The sequence below is a fragment of the Salvia splendens genome, chromosome 4 (assembly GCF_004379255.2).
Source record: "Salvia splendens isolate huo1 chromosome 4, SspV2, whole genome shotgun sequence".
NCBI classification, from domain to species: domain Eukaryota; kingdom Viridiplantae; phylum Streptophyta; class Magnoliopsida; order Lamiales; family Lamiaceae; genus Salvia; species Salvia splendens.
This window is the reverse complement of record NC_056035.1, coordinates 4,016,442-4,028,101: the sequence shown is the minus strand read 5'-3', so window position 1 is coordinate 4,028,101 and position 11,660 is coordinate 4,016,442. Positions and strand designations below refer to the sequence as shown.

At 42.2% G+C, this 11,660-nt stretch overlaps 2 protein-coding genes across 2 annotated transcripts; one reads left to right on the top strand and one right to left on the bottom strand.

The window, feature by feature from the left end:
- Nucleotides 1-587: 587 nt before the first annotated feature.
- LOC121799007 (transcription factor HBP-1b(c38)-like) lies at nt 588-3,997 on the top strand. Its single transcript, XM_042198310.1, has 11 exons — nt 588-985; nt 1,125-1,231; nt 1,323-1,399; nt 1,514-1,729; nt 2,140-2,217; nt 2,308-2,367; nt 2,669-2,746; nt 2,866-2,917; nt 3,019-3,290; nt 3,371-3,616; nt 3,694-3,997. Exons 1-11 carry the CDS (start codon nt 912-914, stop codon nt 3,838-3,840), a joined length of 1,407 nt encoding a protein of 468 aa, XP_042054244.1. The 5' UTR covers nt 588-911; the 3' UTR covers nt 3,841-3,997.
- A 51-nt stretch (nt 3,998-4,048) lies between these two features.
- LOC121799008 lies at nt 4,049-4,673 on the bottom strand. The gene is made up of 2 exons (XM_042198311.1): nt 4,314-4,673; nt 4,049-4,221 (listed from the first exon to the last, which is right to left on the bottom strand). The coding sequence occupies exons 1-2, from the start codon at nt 4,609-4,611 to the stop codon at nt 4,169-4,171; spliced, it is 351 nt and encodes a 116-aa protein (XP_042054245.1). The 5' UTR covers nt 4,612-4,673; the 3' UTR covers nt 4,049-4,168.
- Nucleotides 4,674-11,660: the final 6,987 nt, after the last annotated feature.

The window sequence follows — 11,660 nt, the reverse complement described above, 5'->3', positions numbered from 1 at the left end:
GTGTCGTAAGCTGTGATGACAAATTCTATAATTAAATAATAGGAGCAATGCAAATTAATTTCTTTGAATAAATGTGACGACGGAACTATAGCTGCTCTTTTTAATCACATTATAATGAAATTTAATGCAAAGTTGATTAGTAAAAGAGAAAAAGAGTGGGGCCATCTTACCAAAATTGGAAATTAAGTGGAGGGCTGCTCCGCCTTGAGAGGCGGTGGCGCGGCCGTATGATAAAACAGTGACACATAAGGGCTGCGGTGTCAGAGAGGCGGAGGCTGAGCTGGGTCCCTTCCTATTTATCCAACACATGCAAACGTCGCTGCATCTTGCAGGTTCTTACTTCCAAGCAAAACCTCCACAATTAATTCCATTTATTTCTTCTCCTAACAAAATTCAATTTTATTTCTACTTTCCCAATGCTCTTACCTTTCATTTTTTAACTCACTTCCCCATGTAATTACGGCAAATTCCATGTTTAAAAAAAAAAATTCTTTTCGATTTTAAAAATTGCAGAAGAAATGCATGTGGGCAAGGCGAACTATATTAAATGTGTAATCCATAACTTTGTTAATGAAAGAGAGAGAGATTAAATATAGTGTTTCTTTCAAATCGAATGCTTGAAATGGTAAATGATGGGTATACTATTTACAGTGATGCTGGCATGGCTGGAGCTGAAAGAGGGGGAAGGGGCCAGAGTGTAATAAAGGGAAAAGATTGTATTTGTATCCATGTTTTCTCATTGACTTGAAAAAAACCAACCTTGTTCTGCCAAAGATATGCTCAAGATTTTCTTTCTTTAACTTTTTTCCTCTTGTTTCGCTAGCCGTTTCTGCCTCTGCTCTCCCACTCCCTGATTCTTGCACTCTTTTCCTTGTGCAACTTCTTGACCTTCACACAACGCTTTAGAAACAATGCACAGCTTCAAGTCTATTGCTCTCACCAGCTCTGATGTGTATTGCCATTCTCAGTCACCCTTTTACCTCAGGTTCTCAAAGATGCGTGCTTTTTTTAGTGTTTGCATGTCCTCATTCAATATGGCTTTGTGCACTCTTTTCCTTGTGCTTTGTTCAATGTGGCTGCATGTGTGGTTTGGTGAAACTTATTGCATGCCTTTGTGTGTGTAGGGGTGAAGAAGGTGGTAGAAATGGGGGACGCTTTTCGGATCTTGGGGAGCTCGAGCAGTCAGCGGGAAATGGGTTTCATCATGATGATACTGTTAACTTAAGCAGAAGTAAGCTGCTGTCTGAGTTTATGCGTGTATGTGTGTGTGTGTGATAACTTGTTTCTAACTAACATAAACATAAACCTTCTGTTTCAAATAGGCTCAATGTACAATGATTTGAAGGCAAGCAATGTTTCTGTTGTGTCTAGTAACTTGCAGTTTGGTGGGCTCAACAACGTATGTCTTCTTCCACATCATCAACACTCTAGCTCTATACACAAATTCTCCCTCTGTGTGTGTGTGTGTGCGTGTGTGTGTTCTAGATGTGTTGAATGTATTGTGTTTTTACAGAGCTTGGGTTCAGCAGAGATGGTTTCATCAGCAACAGGGGTTGATTCAAGCCAGTTCATCTCACACAAGGGAGCAATTATGGGGGTCTGCGGCGGCGGCGGCGGTGGTGGTGGTGTTATGGGAAATGGTCAGTTTGAAAACTGGGGTGATTCAGGGGTGGTGGCAGATCACAGCCAGCAGACTGACACTTCTACAGACACTGATGATAAAAACCAGGTCCCTTTTCCCTCTTCATCTCACTACCTGTTTCTTGATTCCATAATGTGTGGGAAAGTTGATTCCTTTCTTACTTAGTTTTAGAATTTTTCACATGTTTGGTCAATTATTTGAAGCCAAGTAAAAAAACTGCAGATGGGTGTCAAATTTGTCTTCTTTCTTAATATGTCTGACTTGTAGACTTGTAGTAGTCATGTAATTCACAACTTTCTACTGAAACATTAGTATTATGTTGGAACTTGAGTTCATTCTTTTGCTGTAAAGATCTGGATTAACCATATATTTTCCAAATTTTTATTTTGTTATTATGATTTTTAATGATATAGTTATGCTTTAATTTTGAGGAAATTTTTATTGGAAGTGACCTTAATTCCAGCTGCCTGACTAGTTAATTTTTTTGTACAATTTAGTATCCTGGAGTGCACAATGAAAGATTGATGGGCATGGACTCATTGGACCAATCGAATGGAAAAATCGGAGACCAAAAGGTCGTTGTTTTGCTATTTCTGACTTGTTATATAGCCAGGTATAATGTTCCCATAAGTGACAATATTTTGTTTATATTGCCTTTGGTCCAGGCACTGCGTAGGCTAGCTCAGAATCGTGAAGCAGCGAGGAAGAGCCGAATGAGAAAAAAAGTAAAATTAAATATTTTGAGCGCTTTGTTGATTGATTTTTAACATAAAATTTTGTATGCATAACCATTCCATCCTTAGTCCAATAGGGTACAAAAATGTGTTTACTTGTTAAGGTGTGTAGTTCTTTAGTTTGAGGCCTGCCTTGCCAGTTAAACTGCTATGGAAACAATTGTTGCTTGCTTTGCCTCAAGACTTCACCAAACACACAGCTTCGATATTTGGCTTTCTCTGTTGCTCTATCTACACCATCCGATGATCTTAATTACAATCTCCTAACATCTAGTTTTGGTTTTTGGTTAAGGCCTATGTTCAACAGCTTGAGAGTAGTCGGCTGAAGCTCACGCAACTAGAGCAGGAGCTGAAAAAAGTACGGCAACAGGTAAGGCTATATAAGACCTCAAACGCTGTCTTTTGGGAACTAATTTCGTGTTATCTTCTTCCCAAATGAGATGTGTTGCTTTACCTACAGATAAGTAGAGCTAATACTAAATAATGCAGGGCGTCTTTGCTGCATCCGGATATTGTGCAGATCATTCTCTAGGTGGGAACGGTAAGTTAAAAAGTTATTGCTCTTGATTTAGACATTGACTGGCTAATATGAAAACTGTATCTGATCAAATTGCAATTCCTTTTGATAAATCATGAATATAGGTGCATTGGCATTCGACCTAGATTATGCTAGATGGCTTGATGAACACCATCGGCTGGTCAACGATCTCAGAGCTGCTGTAAATTCTCATGTTGCTGACTGTGAACTCCGGCTTCTTGTTGAGGAAGTGATGTCTCATTATGATGAGATATTCCGTCTTAAGAGCATTGGTGCAAAAGCAGACGTCTTCCACATGCTGTCCGGCATGTGGAAGACTCCGGCTGAGAGGTGCTTCATGTGGTTGGGAGGATTTCGCTGCTCTGAGATTCTCAAGGTGTGATCTAATGCTCTTATTAGCATATTTTTCATCGGAATCTCATTCGTTTCCCAACGCCTGTTTTGTGAAATTTATAGATACTCGGAAATCAAATCAAGCCATTAACAGAGCAACAGTTGGTGGGGATTTGCAACTTGCAGCAATCCTCCCAACAAGCTGAGGATGCCTTGTCTCAAGGGATGGAAGCACTGCAACAGTCGCTCGTCGAGACACTTTCCACAAACGCCCTTGCCCCGCGGAACTCTGCAAACGTGGCTGACTACATGGGGCAGATGGCCATTGCCATGAGCAAGCTTGCCACACTTGAGAATTTCCTTCATCAAGTAAGTGCCCTTTCCAATCACAGAAACTTTCCGTGTTCTAAAAAAATTCTAAACGCGCCATGAAATTACATGAACAGGCCGATCTCCTGAGACAGCAGACACTGCAACAACTGCAACGAATACTAACAACCCGCCAAGCTGCCCGTGCCCTTCTAGCCATAAGTGATTACAGATCAAGGCTCCGAGCTCTGAGCTCGCTGTGGCTAGCACGCCCTAAGGAATGATCTCTCGTATTCTCATGTTCGTCATGGCTGCTTTGCCTACTCGCCATGTAAGTAAAGCTTTTCCTAGTGAGGCTTGTTGATCAGTAGCTTAGCTTTAAAACCTTATCTGTATCTAAGAATCATTTCTCCCACGCAATTTAATGATTTTTCTTGATCATTGTCATAATATATCTAAATAATCTATATTGATATAAGTGTTACAAACGCATGATCTCAAACTATCATTTATTTAGAGAAATATTTTGGTATATATTTCCCAACACATGAGAGACGTTGATTCTATTTACAAATCCTTAAATAAAAGAATCAAACAAATATTTTCCGATCATCAGTTTTGCTCCGCGCGCTTGTATGTTTGTCCTCTTTCGTTCCTCTTCCTCCCTGCAGCCATACAAAACAGAAAAATTGGTTATTACAAAACATGATGAATGTAATAAAGTAGTAAAAAAGTACTATGTTTGTATCATACATACTTGATCTGTTCTTTTTCTTTGACTGCACAATTTGTGGGATGAAAACACCAGTCCCGTTTCCGGTTCTCCACAAATTCATGATAAACGCAGGTGCAGCCATCTCGTGCCAGTCGTAATAGCCACGACTGTCGTTAAGGCCCTCTTTCCGGGCTGCCACCGTGTTCGAATTCTTGTTTTTGTAAACATGTTCTTCGATGTTGTCGTCTTCGTCTTCTGCTGTGAGTTGCATGACTTGTTTCCTTAGTTCGCTGTAAAAAACATCATCCTCGTATTCGAACTCATCTAATTGAAAATCCATTGAGGAATCTTGGTAATGATTTGAGTGATTTGCTCTGTGTTTTGGTTTAACTTGGCAAATGTTTTCTAATATATATACGTGTGTGAATGCGTGGAAAAGTTGGTTTGCTGAGTAAATGTTGAATGGAGTCGTCTCCATCTAGTTGGATGCAATTTGCTAGGAAAATTCCAATATTTGTAATTTAGTAAGTTATTTAATATTTTTTTTTATTTAAGTGAATGTTAGTGCCGAATTTTTCATTACCGGGTCTATTTAGGGTCTGAAACGCGTTGAACTATTAGTCACACTTGGAAATTTCCATATACTACAATACTAGAAATAATAGTATCTTCGAAGTAATGATGCTTTTTCCATATTACTTCGTGTGGTGTGGGTCATGAAAAAACTGAAAATTCCTTGCACTAACAATGCTTGGTTCAAACTGGACCGTTGGTTAAAATCATAATCGTATCATCAGTTCTAATTTTGGAATCGTAATCGAATGTTACCAATTTTTGTCGAAGATTAGGAATATTTGAAAAAACTAGAAAAACGTGAAAAACAGGAAATAACGTAAAAAACTGATAAATGTCGATGAAAGGTATCAAGTTTGGACCAAAACTTGAACTGTCATTTGCTTTGTTGGGTCGTTTTGGTTTCGAGTTTTTGGAAACAAAACCGACATTCTTGAACCGGTGGAATCCATTGCATTGTATACGGTTGCATAGTTTAGGTTCATATAATTTCAAATATACAAATGAGATAAAATCTACTAAAAGTATTATTATTACAAAGTAAGAGGTTTTTATTTGAATAAAGATATGATTTTTTAGACTTACAACTCATGCATTAACATTTACCCCGTTAACGATTATGTACTCGAACCATACTTGGTAGCAAGTATTTTATTAATTAAGTTACATATCGTCTTTTTTAGTCAAAAAATACAAAAACCATCTATTTAACTCTTGGAATTGGTATATTTACTTTAATTATATTTTTATAAATCTATAAAGATAATTAAGAAAAAATTTCAGCTGAACAATGTTGGAAACATAAAATAAATGAAATGTTGGAAGATTTGTTTATGTTTGAGTGTTAAATGGGCAATTTCAGTGTCAAATATCCTGAATTAGTAATTTTCATCTTTTGATTCGTAAAACTCTGAACCTAATTGATCATTGCCACATTTTACGTGTTGTAAGCATCTTTATCAGTTTTTGCGTTACTTTGTTTCTTAGAGTATTTCTTATTTCTTATTAATGATCATTATTTATTGGACTATGTTTTTTTTACTTTGAAAGTGGCGTGTATAATTTAAACAAGGAACCGTGGATTTGCAATTAAGTAGAAATTAATTACCGATGATGACGCATCACGAATTGAAGTGCTAGAGATATTTCACAGAAAAGACAGATTAGGAGTATTGATTAATTTAAACGAAATGGTAATAATAATGATTTAACAAATCAATATGAAATTGAGTTAGTTGACGAAATCGGATTATCCTAGTGATAATTTAATCTCGTATTTTGTCACACCTAATTTATACTAGTAGTATGCAAAAACAGTGGCATCAACAATAATGTATTCAATTTAGATTTGAAAACAATTCATTTTACCGGTAGACTACATACTTATTAGTTATTACTATAATATTCACATATAAAACAATTGTATGTCCTAGCGCCTACAATCAGTCAAACTCAAAGTCAAGTCAACACTTACAACTGGTAATTATTTTTATGGAATTATCTAATACCTTCTGATTTCGTAATCAATGGTCTTGTTCGACTCTTCTTCGTGGCATATTCACTGAATGCTCGACCAATATTATTAATTTTGAAGCTGACATGTGAAATCATAATTTTTCAATTTCTCACAATAAGACTCAAACTATAAGAACGTCGTTTAGTTTGGTTGTCACATTATATTTGATTAAAATAATAATTTTTATTTTGACCATTGTACGTAGGAAAATTATATAAAAATGAAAATTTATGATTTTATATTTTAGACAATTACATAAAAATGAAAAATTATGTTTTCATTTAATTTTAAAATTATGGGATTGATGGTTGATGGGGTACGTACTAAACAAGCCCAATAGCAGTGACAGCTCGGCCAGCCCAAAGCCCAAGAGTTCAGTTCGGCATTACCAAAGAGTTCGGCCTCAGCCTACAGCTCGGTAAAAGCCAACCAATCAAGCTCTGCTCTCAGATCGGCAACCAAAGCAGTTCGGTCTCGGTATTCGACCGAACAAGGAGTTAGTGGACCCATACCGGATGTCCAACACACCCACTACCACGTGATGTCAGTTCAGGCCACGATCGTAGGCCATGACCTACGCTTCACCCACGATCTTAGGCCATAACCTACACGACATCCACGACTTAGGGTGGTGACGCAAGCCATGATCTGAGTTCATTATATAAATAGAACTTAGATCTGATAGAAGAGGTTAGAATCTCTCTAGAGAAACAATCATATAGCAAGTCTGTGTTGTAAGCTGTATTTGGCAGATCAAGCAATACAATCTTGCCCTCCCTTTTTCCCGTGGACGTAGATTTACTTCAGTAAATCGAACCACGTAAATTCTTTGTGTCTGTATTTTCATTCTCTACCAGCCTTTGCTAACGCCAAAAATTCGCGGATCCATCACTGGCGCCGTCTGTGGGAACCAGAGAACAAAATTTGTGATAAAGCGAATTTTTGATCCATTTTTTTTCCACCCAAAAAATGCATACCAGATCGCAGAGTACCCGTATTCCTGCCCGTGAGAACCAGGAAGAAGCCAATCCATCCCATAGGTCTGGAAAACAGCCTAGGGATAAATCCACCACCAGTTCTCATGGCGAAGGAACAGGCCGCTCCAAAAATCGTCCCACTGAGTCTTCCCAGCAGCCTGATTTGAATGAGGCTGTCAAGCTGTTCTTGGCTGAGAAGCAGGATGAGTTCTTAGCCTTCCTGCAAAAGAGCCAAGAGCCGAAGACGAAAGCGGAGGATTCTCCTTCCTCATCCAGACATGAAAGTCACTACCGCAGTAGTGCCGTGTCTTCCAGGAAGAAGAATCCTCAACCCCGACATATTCCTGCTCTTCCTCGGTACCGGAATCACAGGAGAACTCAATCTCCTCCATACCGACGAGATATCGGATTCGCCGTGTACGGAGCACTGAAGACTCCGTTCTCGGACGACATCACCCGAACTCCTCTACCGCAGAACTACCGAACTCCGTCGATGACTTACGACGGGCTCGTGGACCCTCACGATTTCTTGGGGCGCTATCAGTATAACATGGCGAACCAGGGTCTCAACGAGGTCCACATGTGCAAGCTGTTTCCCGAGCTGCTCATCGGGAACGCGAGAAGGTGGTTCGATAGCCTCCCCCAGGGCAGCATCAGATCTTACCGAGATCTAATGGATGCCTTCCACAGGAGGTTCTTTCAGAAAGCGGAAGCCCGAATCACTTCGGCTCAGCTGCTTTCCATTCGTCAAGGTCGCGACGAAAAAATCAGCGACTTTATGACAAGATTCCACAAGGAATGCCTGCAAGTAGACGATCTCAACGATCTGCTTGTCATCTCGGCGTTCCAAAATGGAATCCTGCCCGGAGCTCTCTACAGGAAGCTCGTTGAGTGCGGTCCGCAGACAGCTCAGGAAATGTGGGACATTGCGGACCAGTACTCCCGGGCCGATGAGGCAGACCGTCGCAAACGGTCGTTAGACAGCTCATCGTCCCGAGGAGACAGGAGGAAGCCCGATCATAGCGATCAGGGACATCCTCGCCGGACTCCTTTTGGCGATCAGGGACATCCTCGCCGAACTCCCTTTGAAAGGATTCAAAGGACTCCGGTGCAAGACAGATTGGGACCCCGTCTCAATCCCGAGAAGCCGCCCGCTCAGTTCGTACCGCTGAACAAGCCGAGAGCGGAAATTTTCGAACTGCACTCTGACCTGTTCGAAAAGCCAAAGCGGATGACGAAATCAGCCGCGCGCCGACCCCAGGATAACTACTGCTCCTACCATCAAGACCACGGTCACGATACCGAGGAGTGCAGAAACTTGGCTGCAGGTATCGATGTTCTTGTGAGGGCAGGGACATTGAAAAAATACCAAAGCAAGCAGTCAAAGAAGAATAAGAAGCAGAGAGGTGCGAACTGCGCTCCTCAGGATCCGAAAAGGCAGCCGGATCCCGAAGACGATGACGAGCCGCAATATGATGGAGTAATCCTGACTATTGACGCTCTCCCTGCCGGGAAGACCAAGTCGTCCCTGAAGTCAGAGCGCAGGGGCTCCAATCGAGAGGAGCCAACGCATAAAAGGCTGAAGCAGGACGAAGTGATTACGTTCTCGGATGCTGATCCCGTCCCGGCCATCTCTCCTCACCAAGACGCCATTGTCATCCAAGCCGGAGTGGCAAACAAACTGATCCACAGGGTGTTTGTGGATACAGGAGCGTCAGTCAGCATTCTTTTTAAAGAGTGCTTCGACAAACTAGAAGTGGACCCAGCTCGGCTCAGCCCGGCTCCGCTTCCCCTGAAGAGCTTCGCCCAGGAGGACACCCGCCCTGAAGGTATTATCAGCCTTCCGATCACGGTGGGGAAAGCGCCTACTAGCTCCAGTACGATGATTGAGTTTTTCGTGGTGAAAGCTCGGTCCCCGTACAACGTCATCCTGGGAAGAGACTGGCTCAACACAGTTCGGGCCATTTGCTCCACTTATCACCTCACCATCAAGATCCCTACTAAAGGAGGGATAGCGGTCATCCGAGGTGACCAAAAGAGAGCAAAGGAATGTCTGCAAATTGCGCTTAGAAGTGCCGAGCAGTCAGATCGGCACCACCAAGCATAGCAATCACAGCAGCCGGAGTCAGAGGCGATGACCGAAGTCATACATGAGCCGAACTCGATGACAGTTCAGCTGTACGAAGACGACCCATCCAGAACGGTTAAGATCGGCTTCGCGGGAACGCCTCTACTTCGGGAAAAAAACCATCCAGCTCCTCAAGGAGTACAAAGACGTCTTTGCATGGTCTCCGTTGGACATGACCGGAGTGCCCCCCGAGGTAATCACTCATCGTTTAAATATTGATCCTTCGGTCCGGCCGATAAAACAGAAGCAAAGACTCTTTGCGGCAGAACGAAGTCAAGTCATCCATGACGAAGTCCGTCAATTATTGAAGGCGGATGTGTTATTCGAAGTGAAGTATCCTTCGTGGGTGGCCAATCCTGTCATGATCAAGAAAAAGGAAGGAGGATGGCGGATGTGCATAGATTTCACCGATCTAAATAAGCACTGTCCCAAAGATTGCTATCCCCTTCCGAACATAGATAAAAAAGTAGAAGCTCTGATAGGCTTTGAAATTTTTTGTTTTCTTGATCTATACAAAGGATACCATCAGGTTTTAATGGATGAGATTGACGCTTCAAAAACGGCCTTCATTACTGATTTCGGCATTTTCGCTTATAAAAAGATGCCATTCGGTTTAAAGAATGCCGGAGCCACTTATCAAAGGATGGTAGACAAGCTTTTTCGGCACCTGATTGGAAAGGAAGTCGAAGTATATGTTGACGATATAGTCGTCAAGAGCAAAAGCACCTCGGAGTACGAGCACAACCTCAAGTCCACTCTCAACGTGCTCAAGAAAGCCAACCTCAAACTTAATCCCCAAAAGTGTACCTTTTTGGTAGATTCGGGAAAGTTTCTGGGTTGTTGGGTTTCAAAAGACGGACTCAAGGCAAACCCCTCAAAAGTTCAAGTCGTTCAGAACATGGCGATGCCGAAGTCCATACATGACGTGCAAAGGCTAACCGGATGTCTAGCCGCACTGAGTCGATTCCTTTCCCAAGCAGCCGAAAAGCAACTGCCGTTCTTCAAGGTGTTGAAAAAGGCACCAAAGTTCGAGTGGGGAGCCGAGCAGAAAAAGGCCTTTGACGAGCTCAAAAGTTATCTAGCCGAGCTTCCTATTCTCTCTGCTCCAGCCGAAGCCGAAGTACTATTCTTATACTTAGCGGCATCGGATCAAACCATCAGCGCGGTGCTTGTACGAGAAGAAGGCCTAAAGCAGTTTCCCATCTACTTTACAAGCCGAGCATTAAGAGGTCCAGAAACAAGGTATCAACCTCTGGAAAAAATTGCTCTGGCGTTAGTAAATGCAGCAAGGAGACTGCGGCCATACTTCTATGCTCACAAGGTATGCGTCTTAACCGATCTACCTCTTCGGCAAGTTTTGACCAAGCCAGAAGCATCGGGCAGAATCGCCAAGTGGGCTATAGAGTTGGGAGAGCACACAATTGAATATCTACCTCGGAAAGCCATCAAGGGACAAGCCTTGGCAGATTTTCTTGCAGAAGCGAAGTTCGATCAAGCAATTCCTATTATTGCCGAACAGAAGAATTCTGCCAATGCCGAACTAGCACAACCCTTGGAATCCGAAGTAGAGCCGCCGGACTGCTGGAGCGGATTCGTAGATGGAGCTTCAAACAAGATGGGAAGTGGAGCTGGTATTTTACTTGTCGCTCCCGACGGACACGAGGTAACCTACTCACTTCGTTTCCTATTCCCCACTACTAATAATGAAGCCGAGTACGAAGCCCTCCTGGCCGGACTCCAGTTAGCGCAAAGTCTACTCGTCAAATCTCTCAAAGTCCATTGTGATTCACAAGTCATAGTAAATCACATGTTGGGTACAAGTGAAGCCCGTGACGAGAGAATGAAGAAGTATTTGGACAAAGCGCAAAGCATCAGCCGAAGTTTCTCCTATTTTCGGATAATCCGCATTCCCAGAGCGGAAAATAGCCGAGCAGATACCTTAAGTAAGTTGGCCTCAGATCCGAGCTCAAAGGCGGAAGAATTAATGCATCGAAGCATTGATGAAGCCGAGGTACATTCTGTATCCAGCTCGCCGAACTGGATGACGCCGATCTTGCAGTATCTGGATCAAGGACAATTGCCCGAGGAAAAGAGAGAAGCTCGGAAGATCACGTGCCGAGCTCTTCGGTACGAACTTCATGAAGGAGTCCTCTTTAGAAAGTCTTACCTCCAGCCGTTATTGCGGTGCGTAGGAC

Bases quoted from the DNA above. Each gene is read 5' to 3' on its own strand.
- LOC121799008 (XM_042198311.1), bottom strand. From the start codon at position 4,611: ATGGATTTTCAATTAGATGAGTTCGAATACGAGGATGATGTTTTTTAC. The intron at 4,222-4,313 runs GTATGTATGATA...GTATGGCTGCAG, and splicing joins AAAGAAAAAGAACAGATCAA to GGAGGAAGAGGAACGAAAGA.
- LOC121799007 (XM_042198310.1), top strand. From the start codon at position 912: ATGCACAGCTTCAAGTCTATTGCTCTCACCAGCTCTGATGTGTATTGC. The intron at 3,291-3,370 runs GTGTGATCTAAT...TGAAATTTATAG, and splicing joins GCTGCTCTGAGATTCTCAAG to ATACTCGGAAATCAAATCAA. The intron at 3,617-3,693 runs GTAAGTGCCCTT...TTACATGAACAG, and splicing joins TTGAGAATTTCCTTCATCAA to GCCGATCTCCTGAGACAGCA.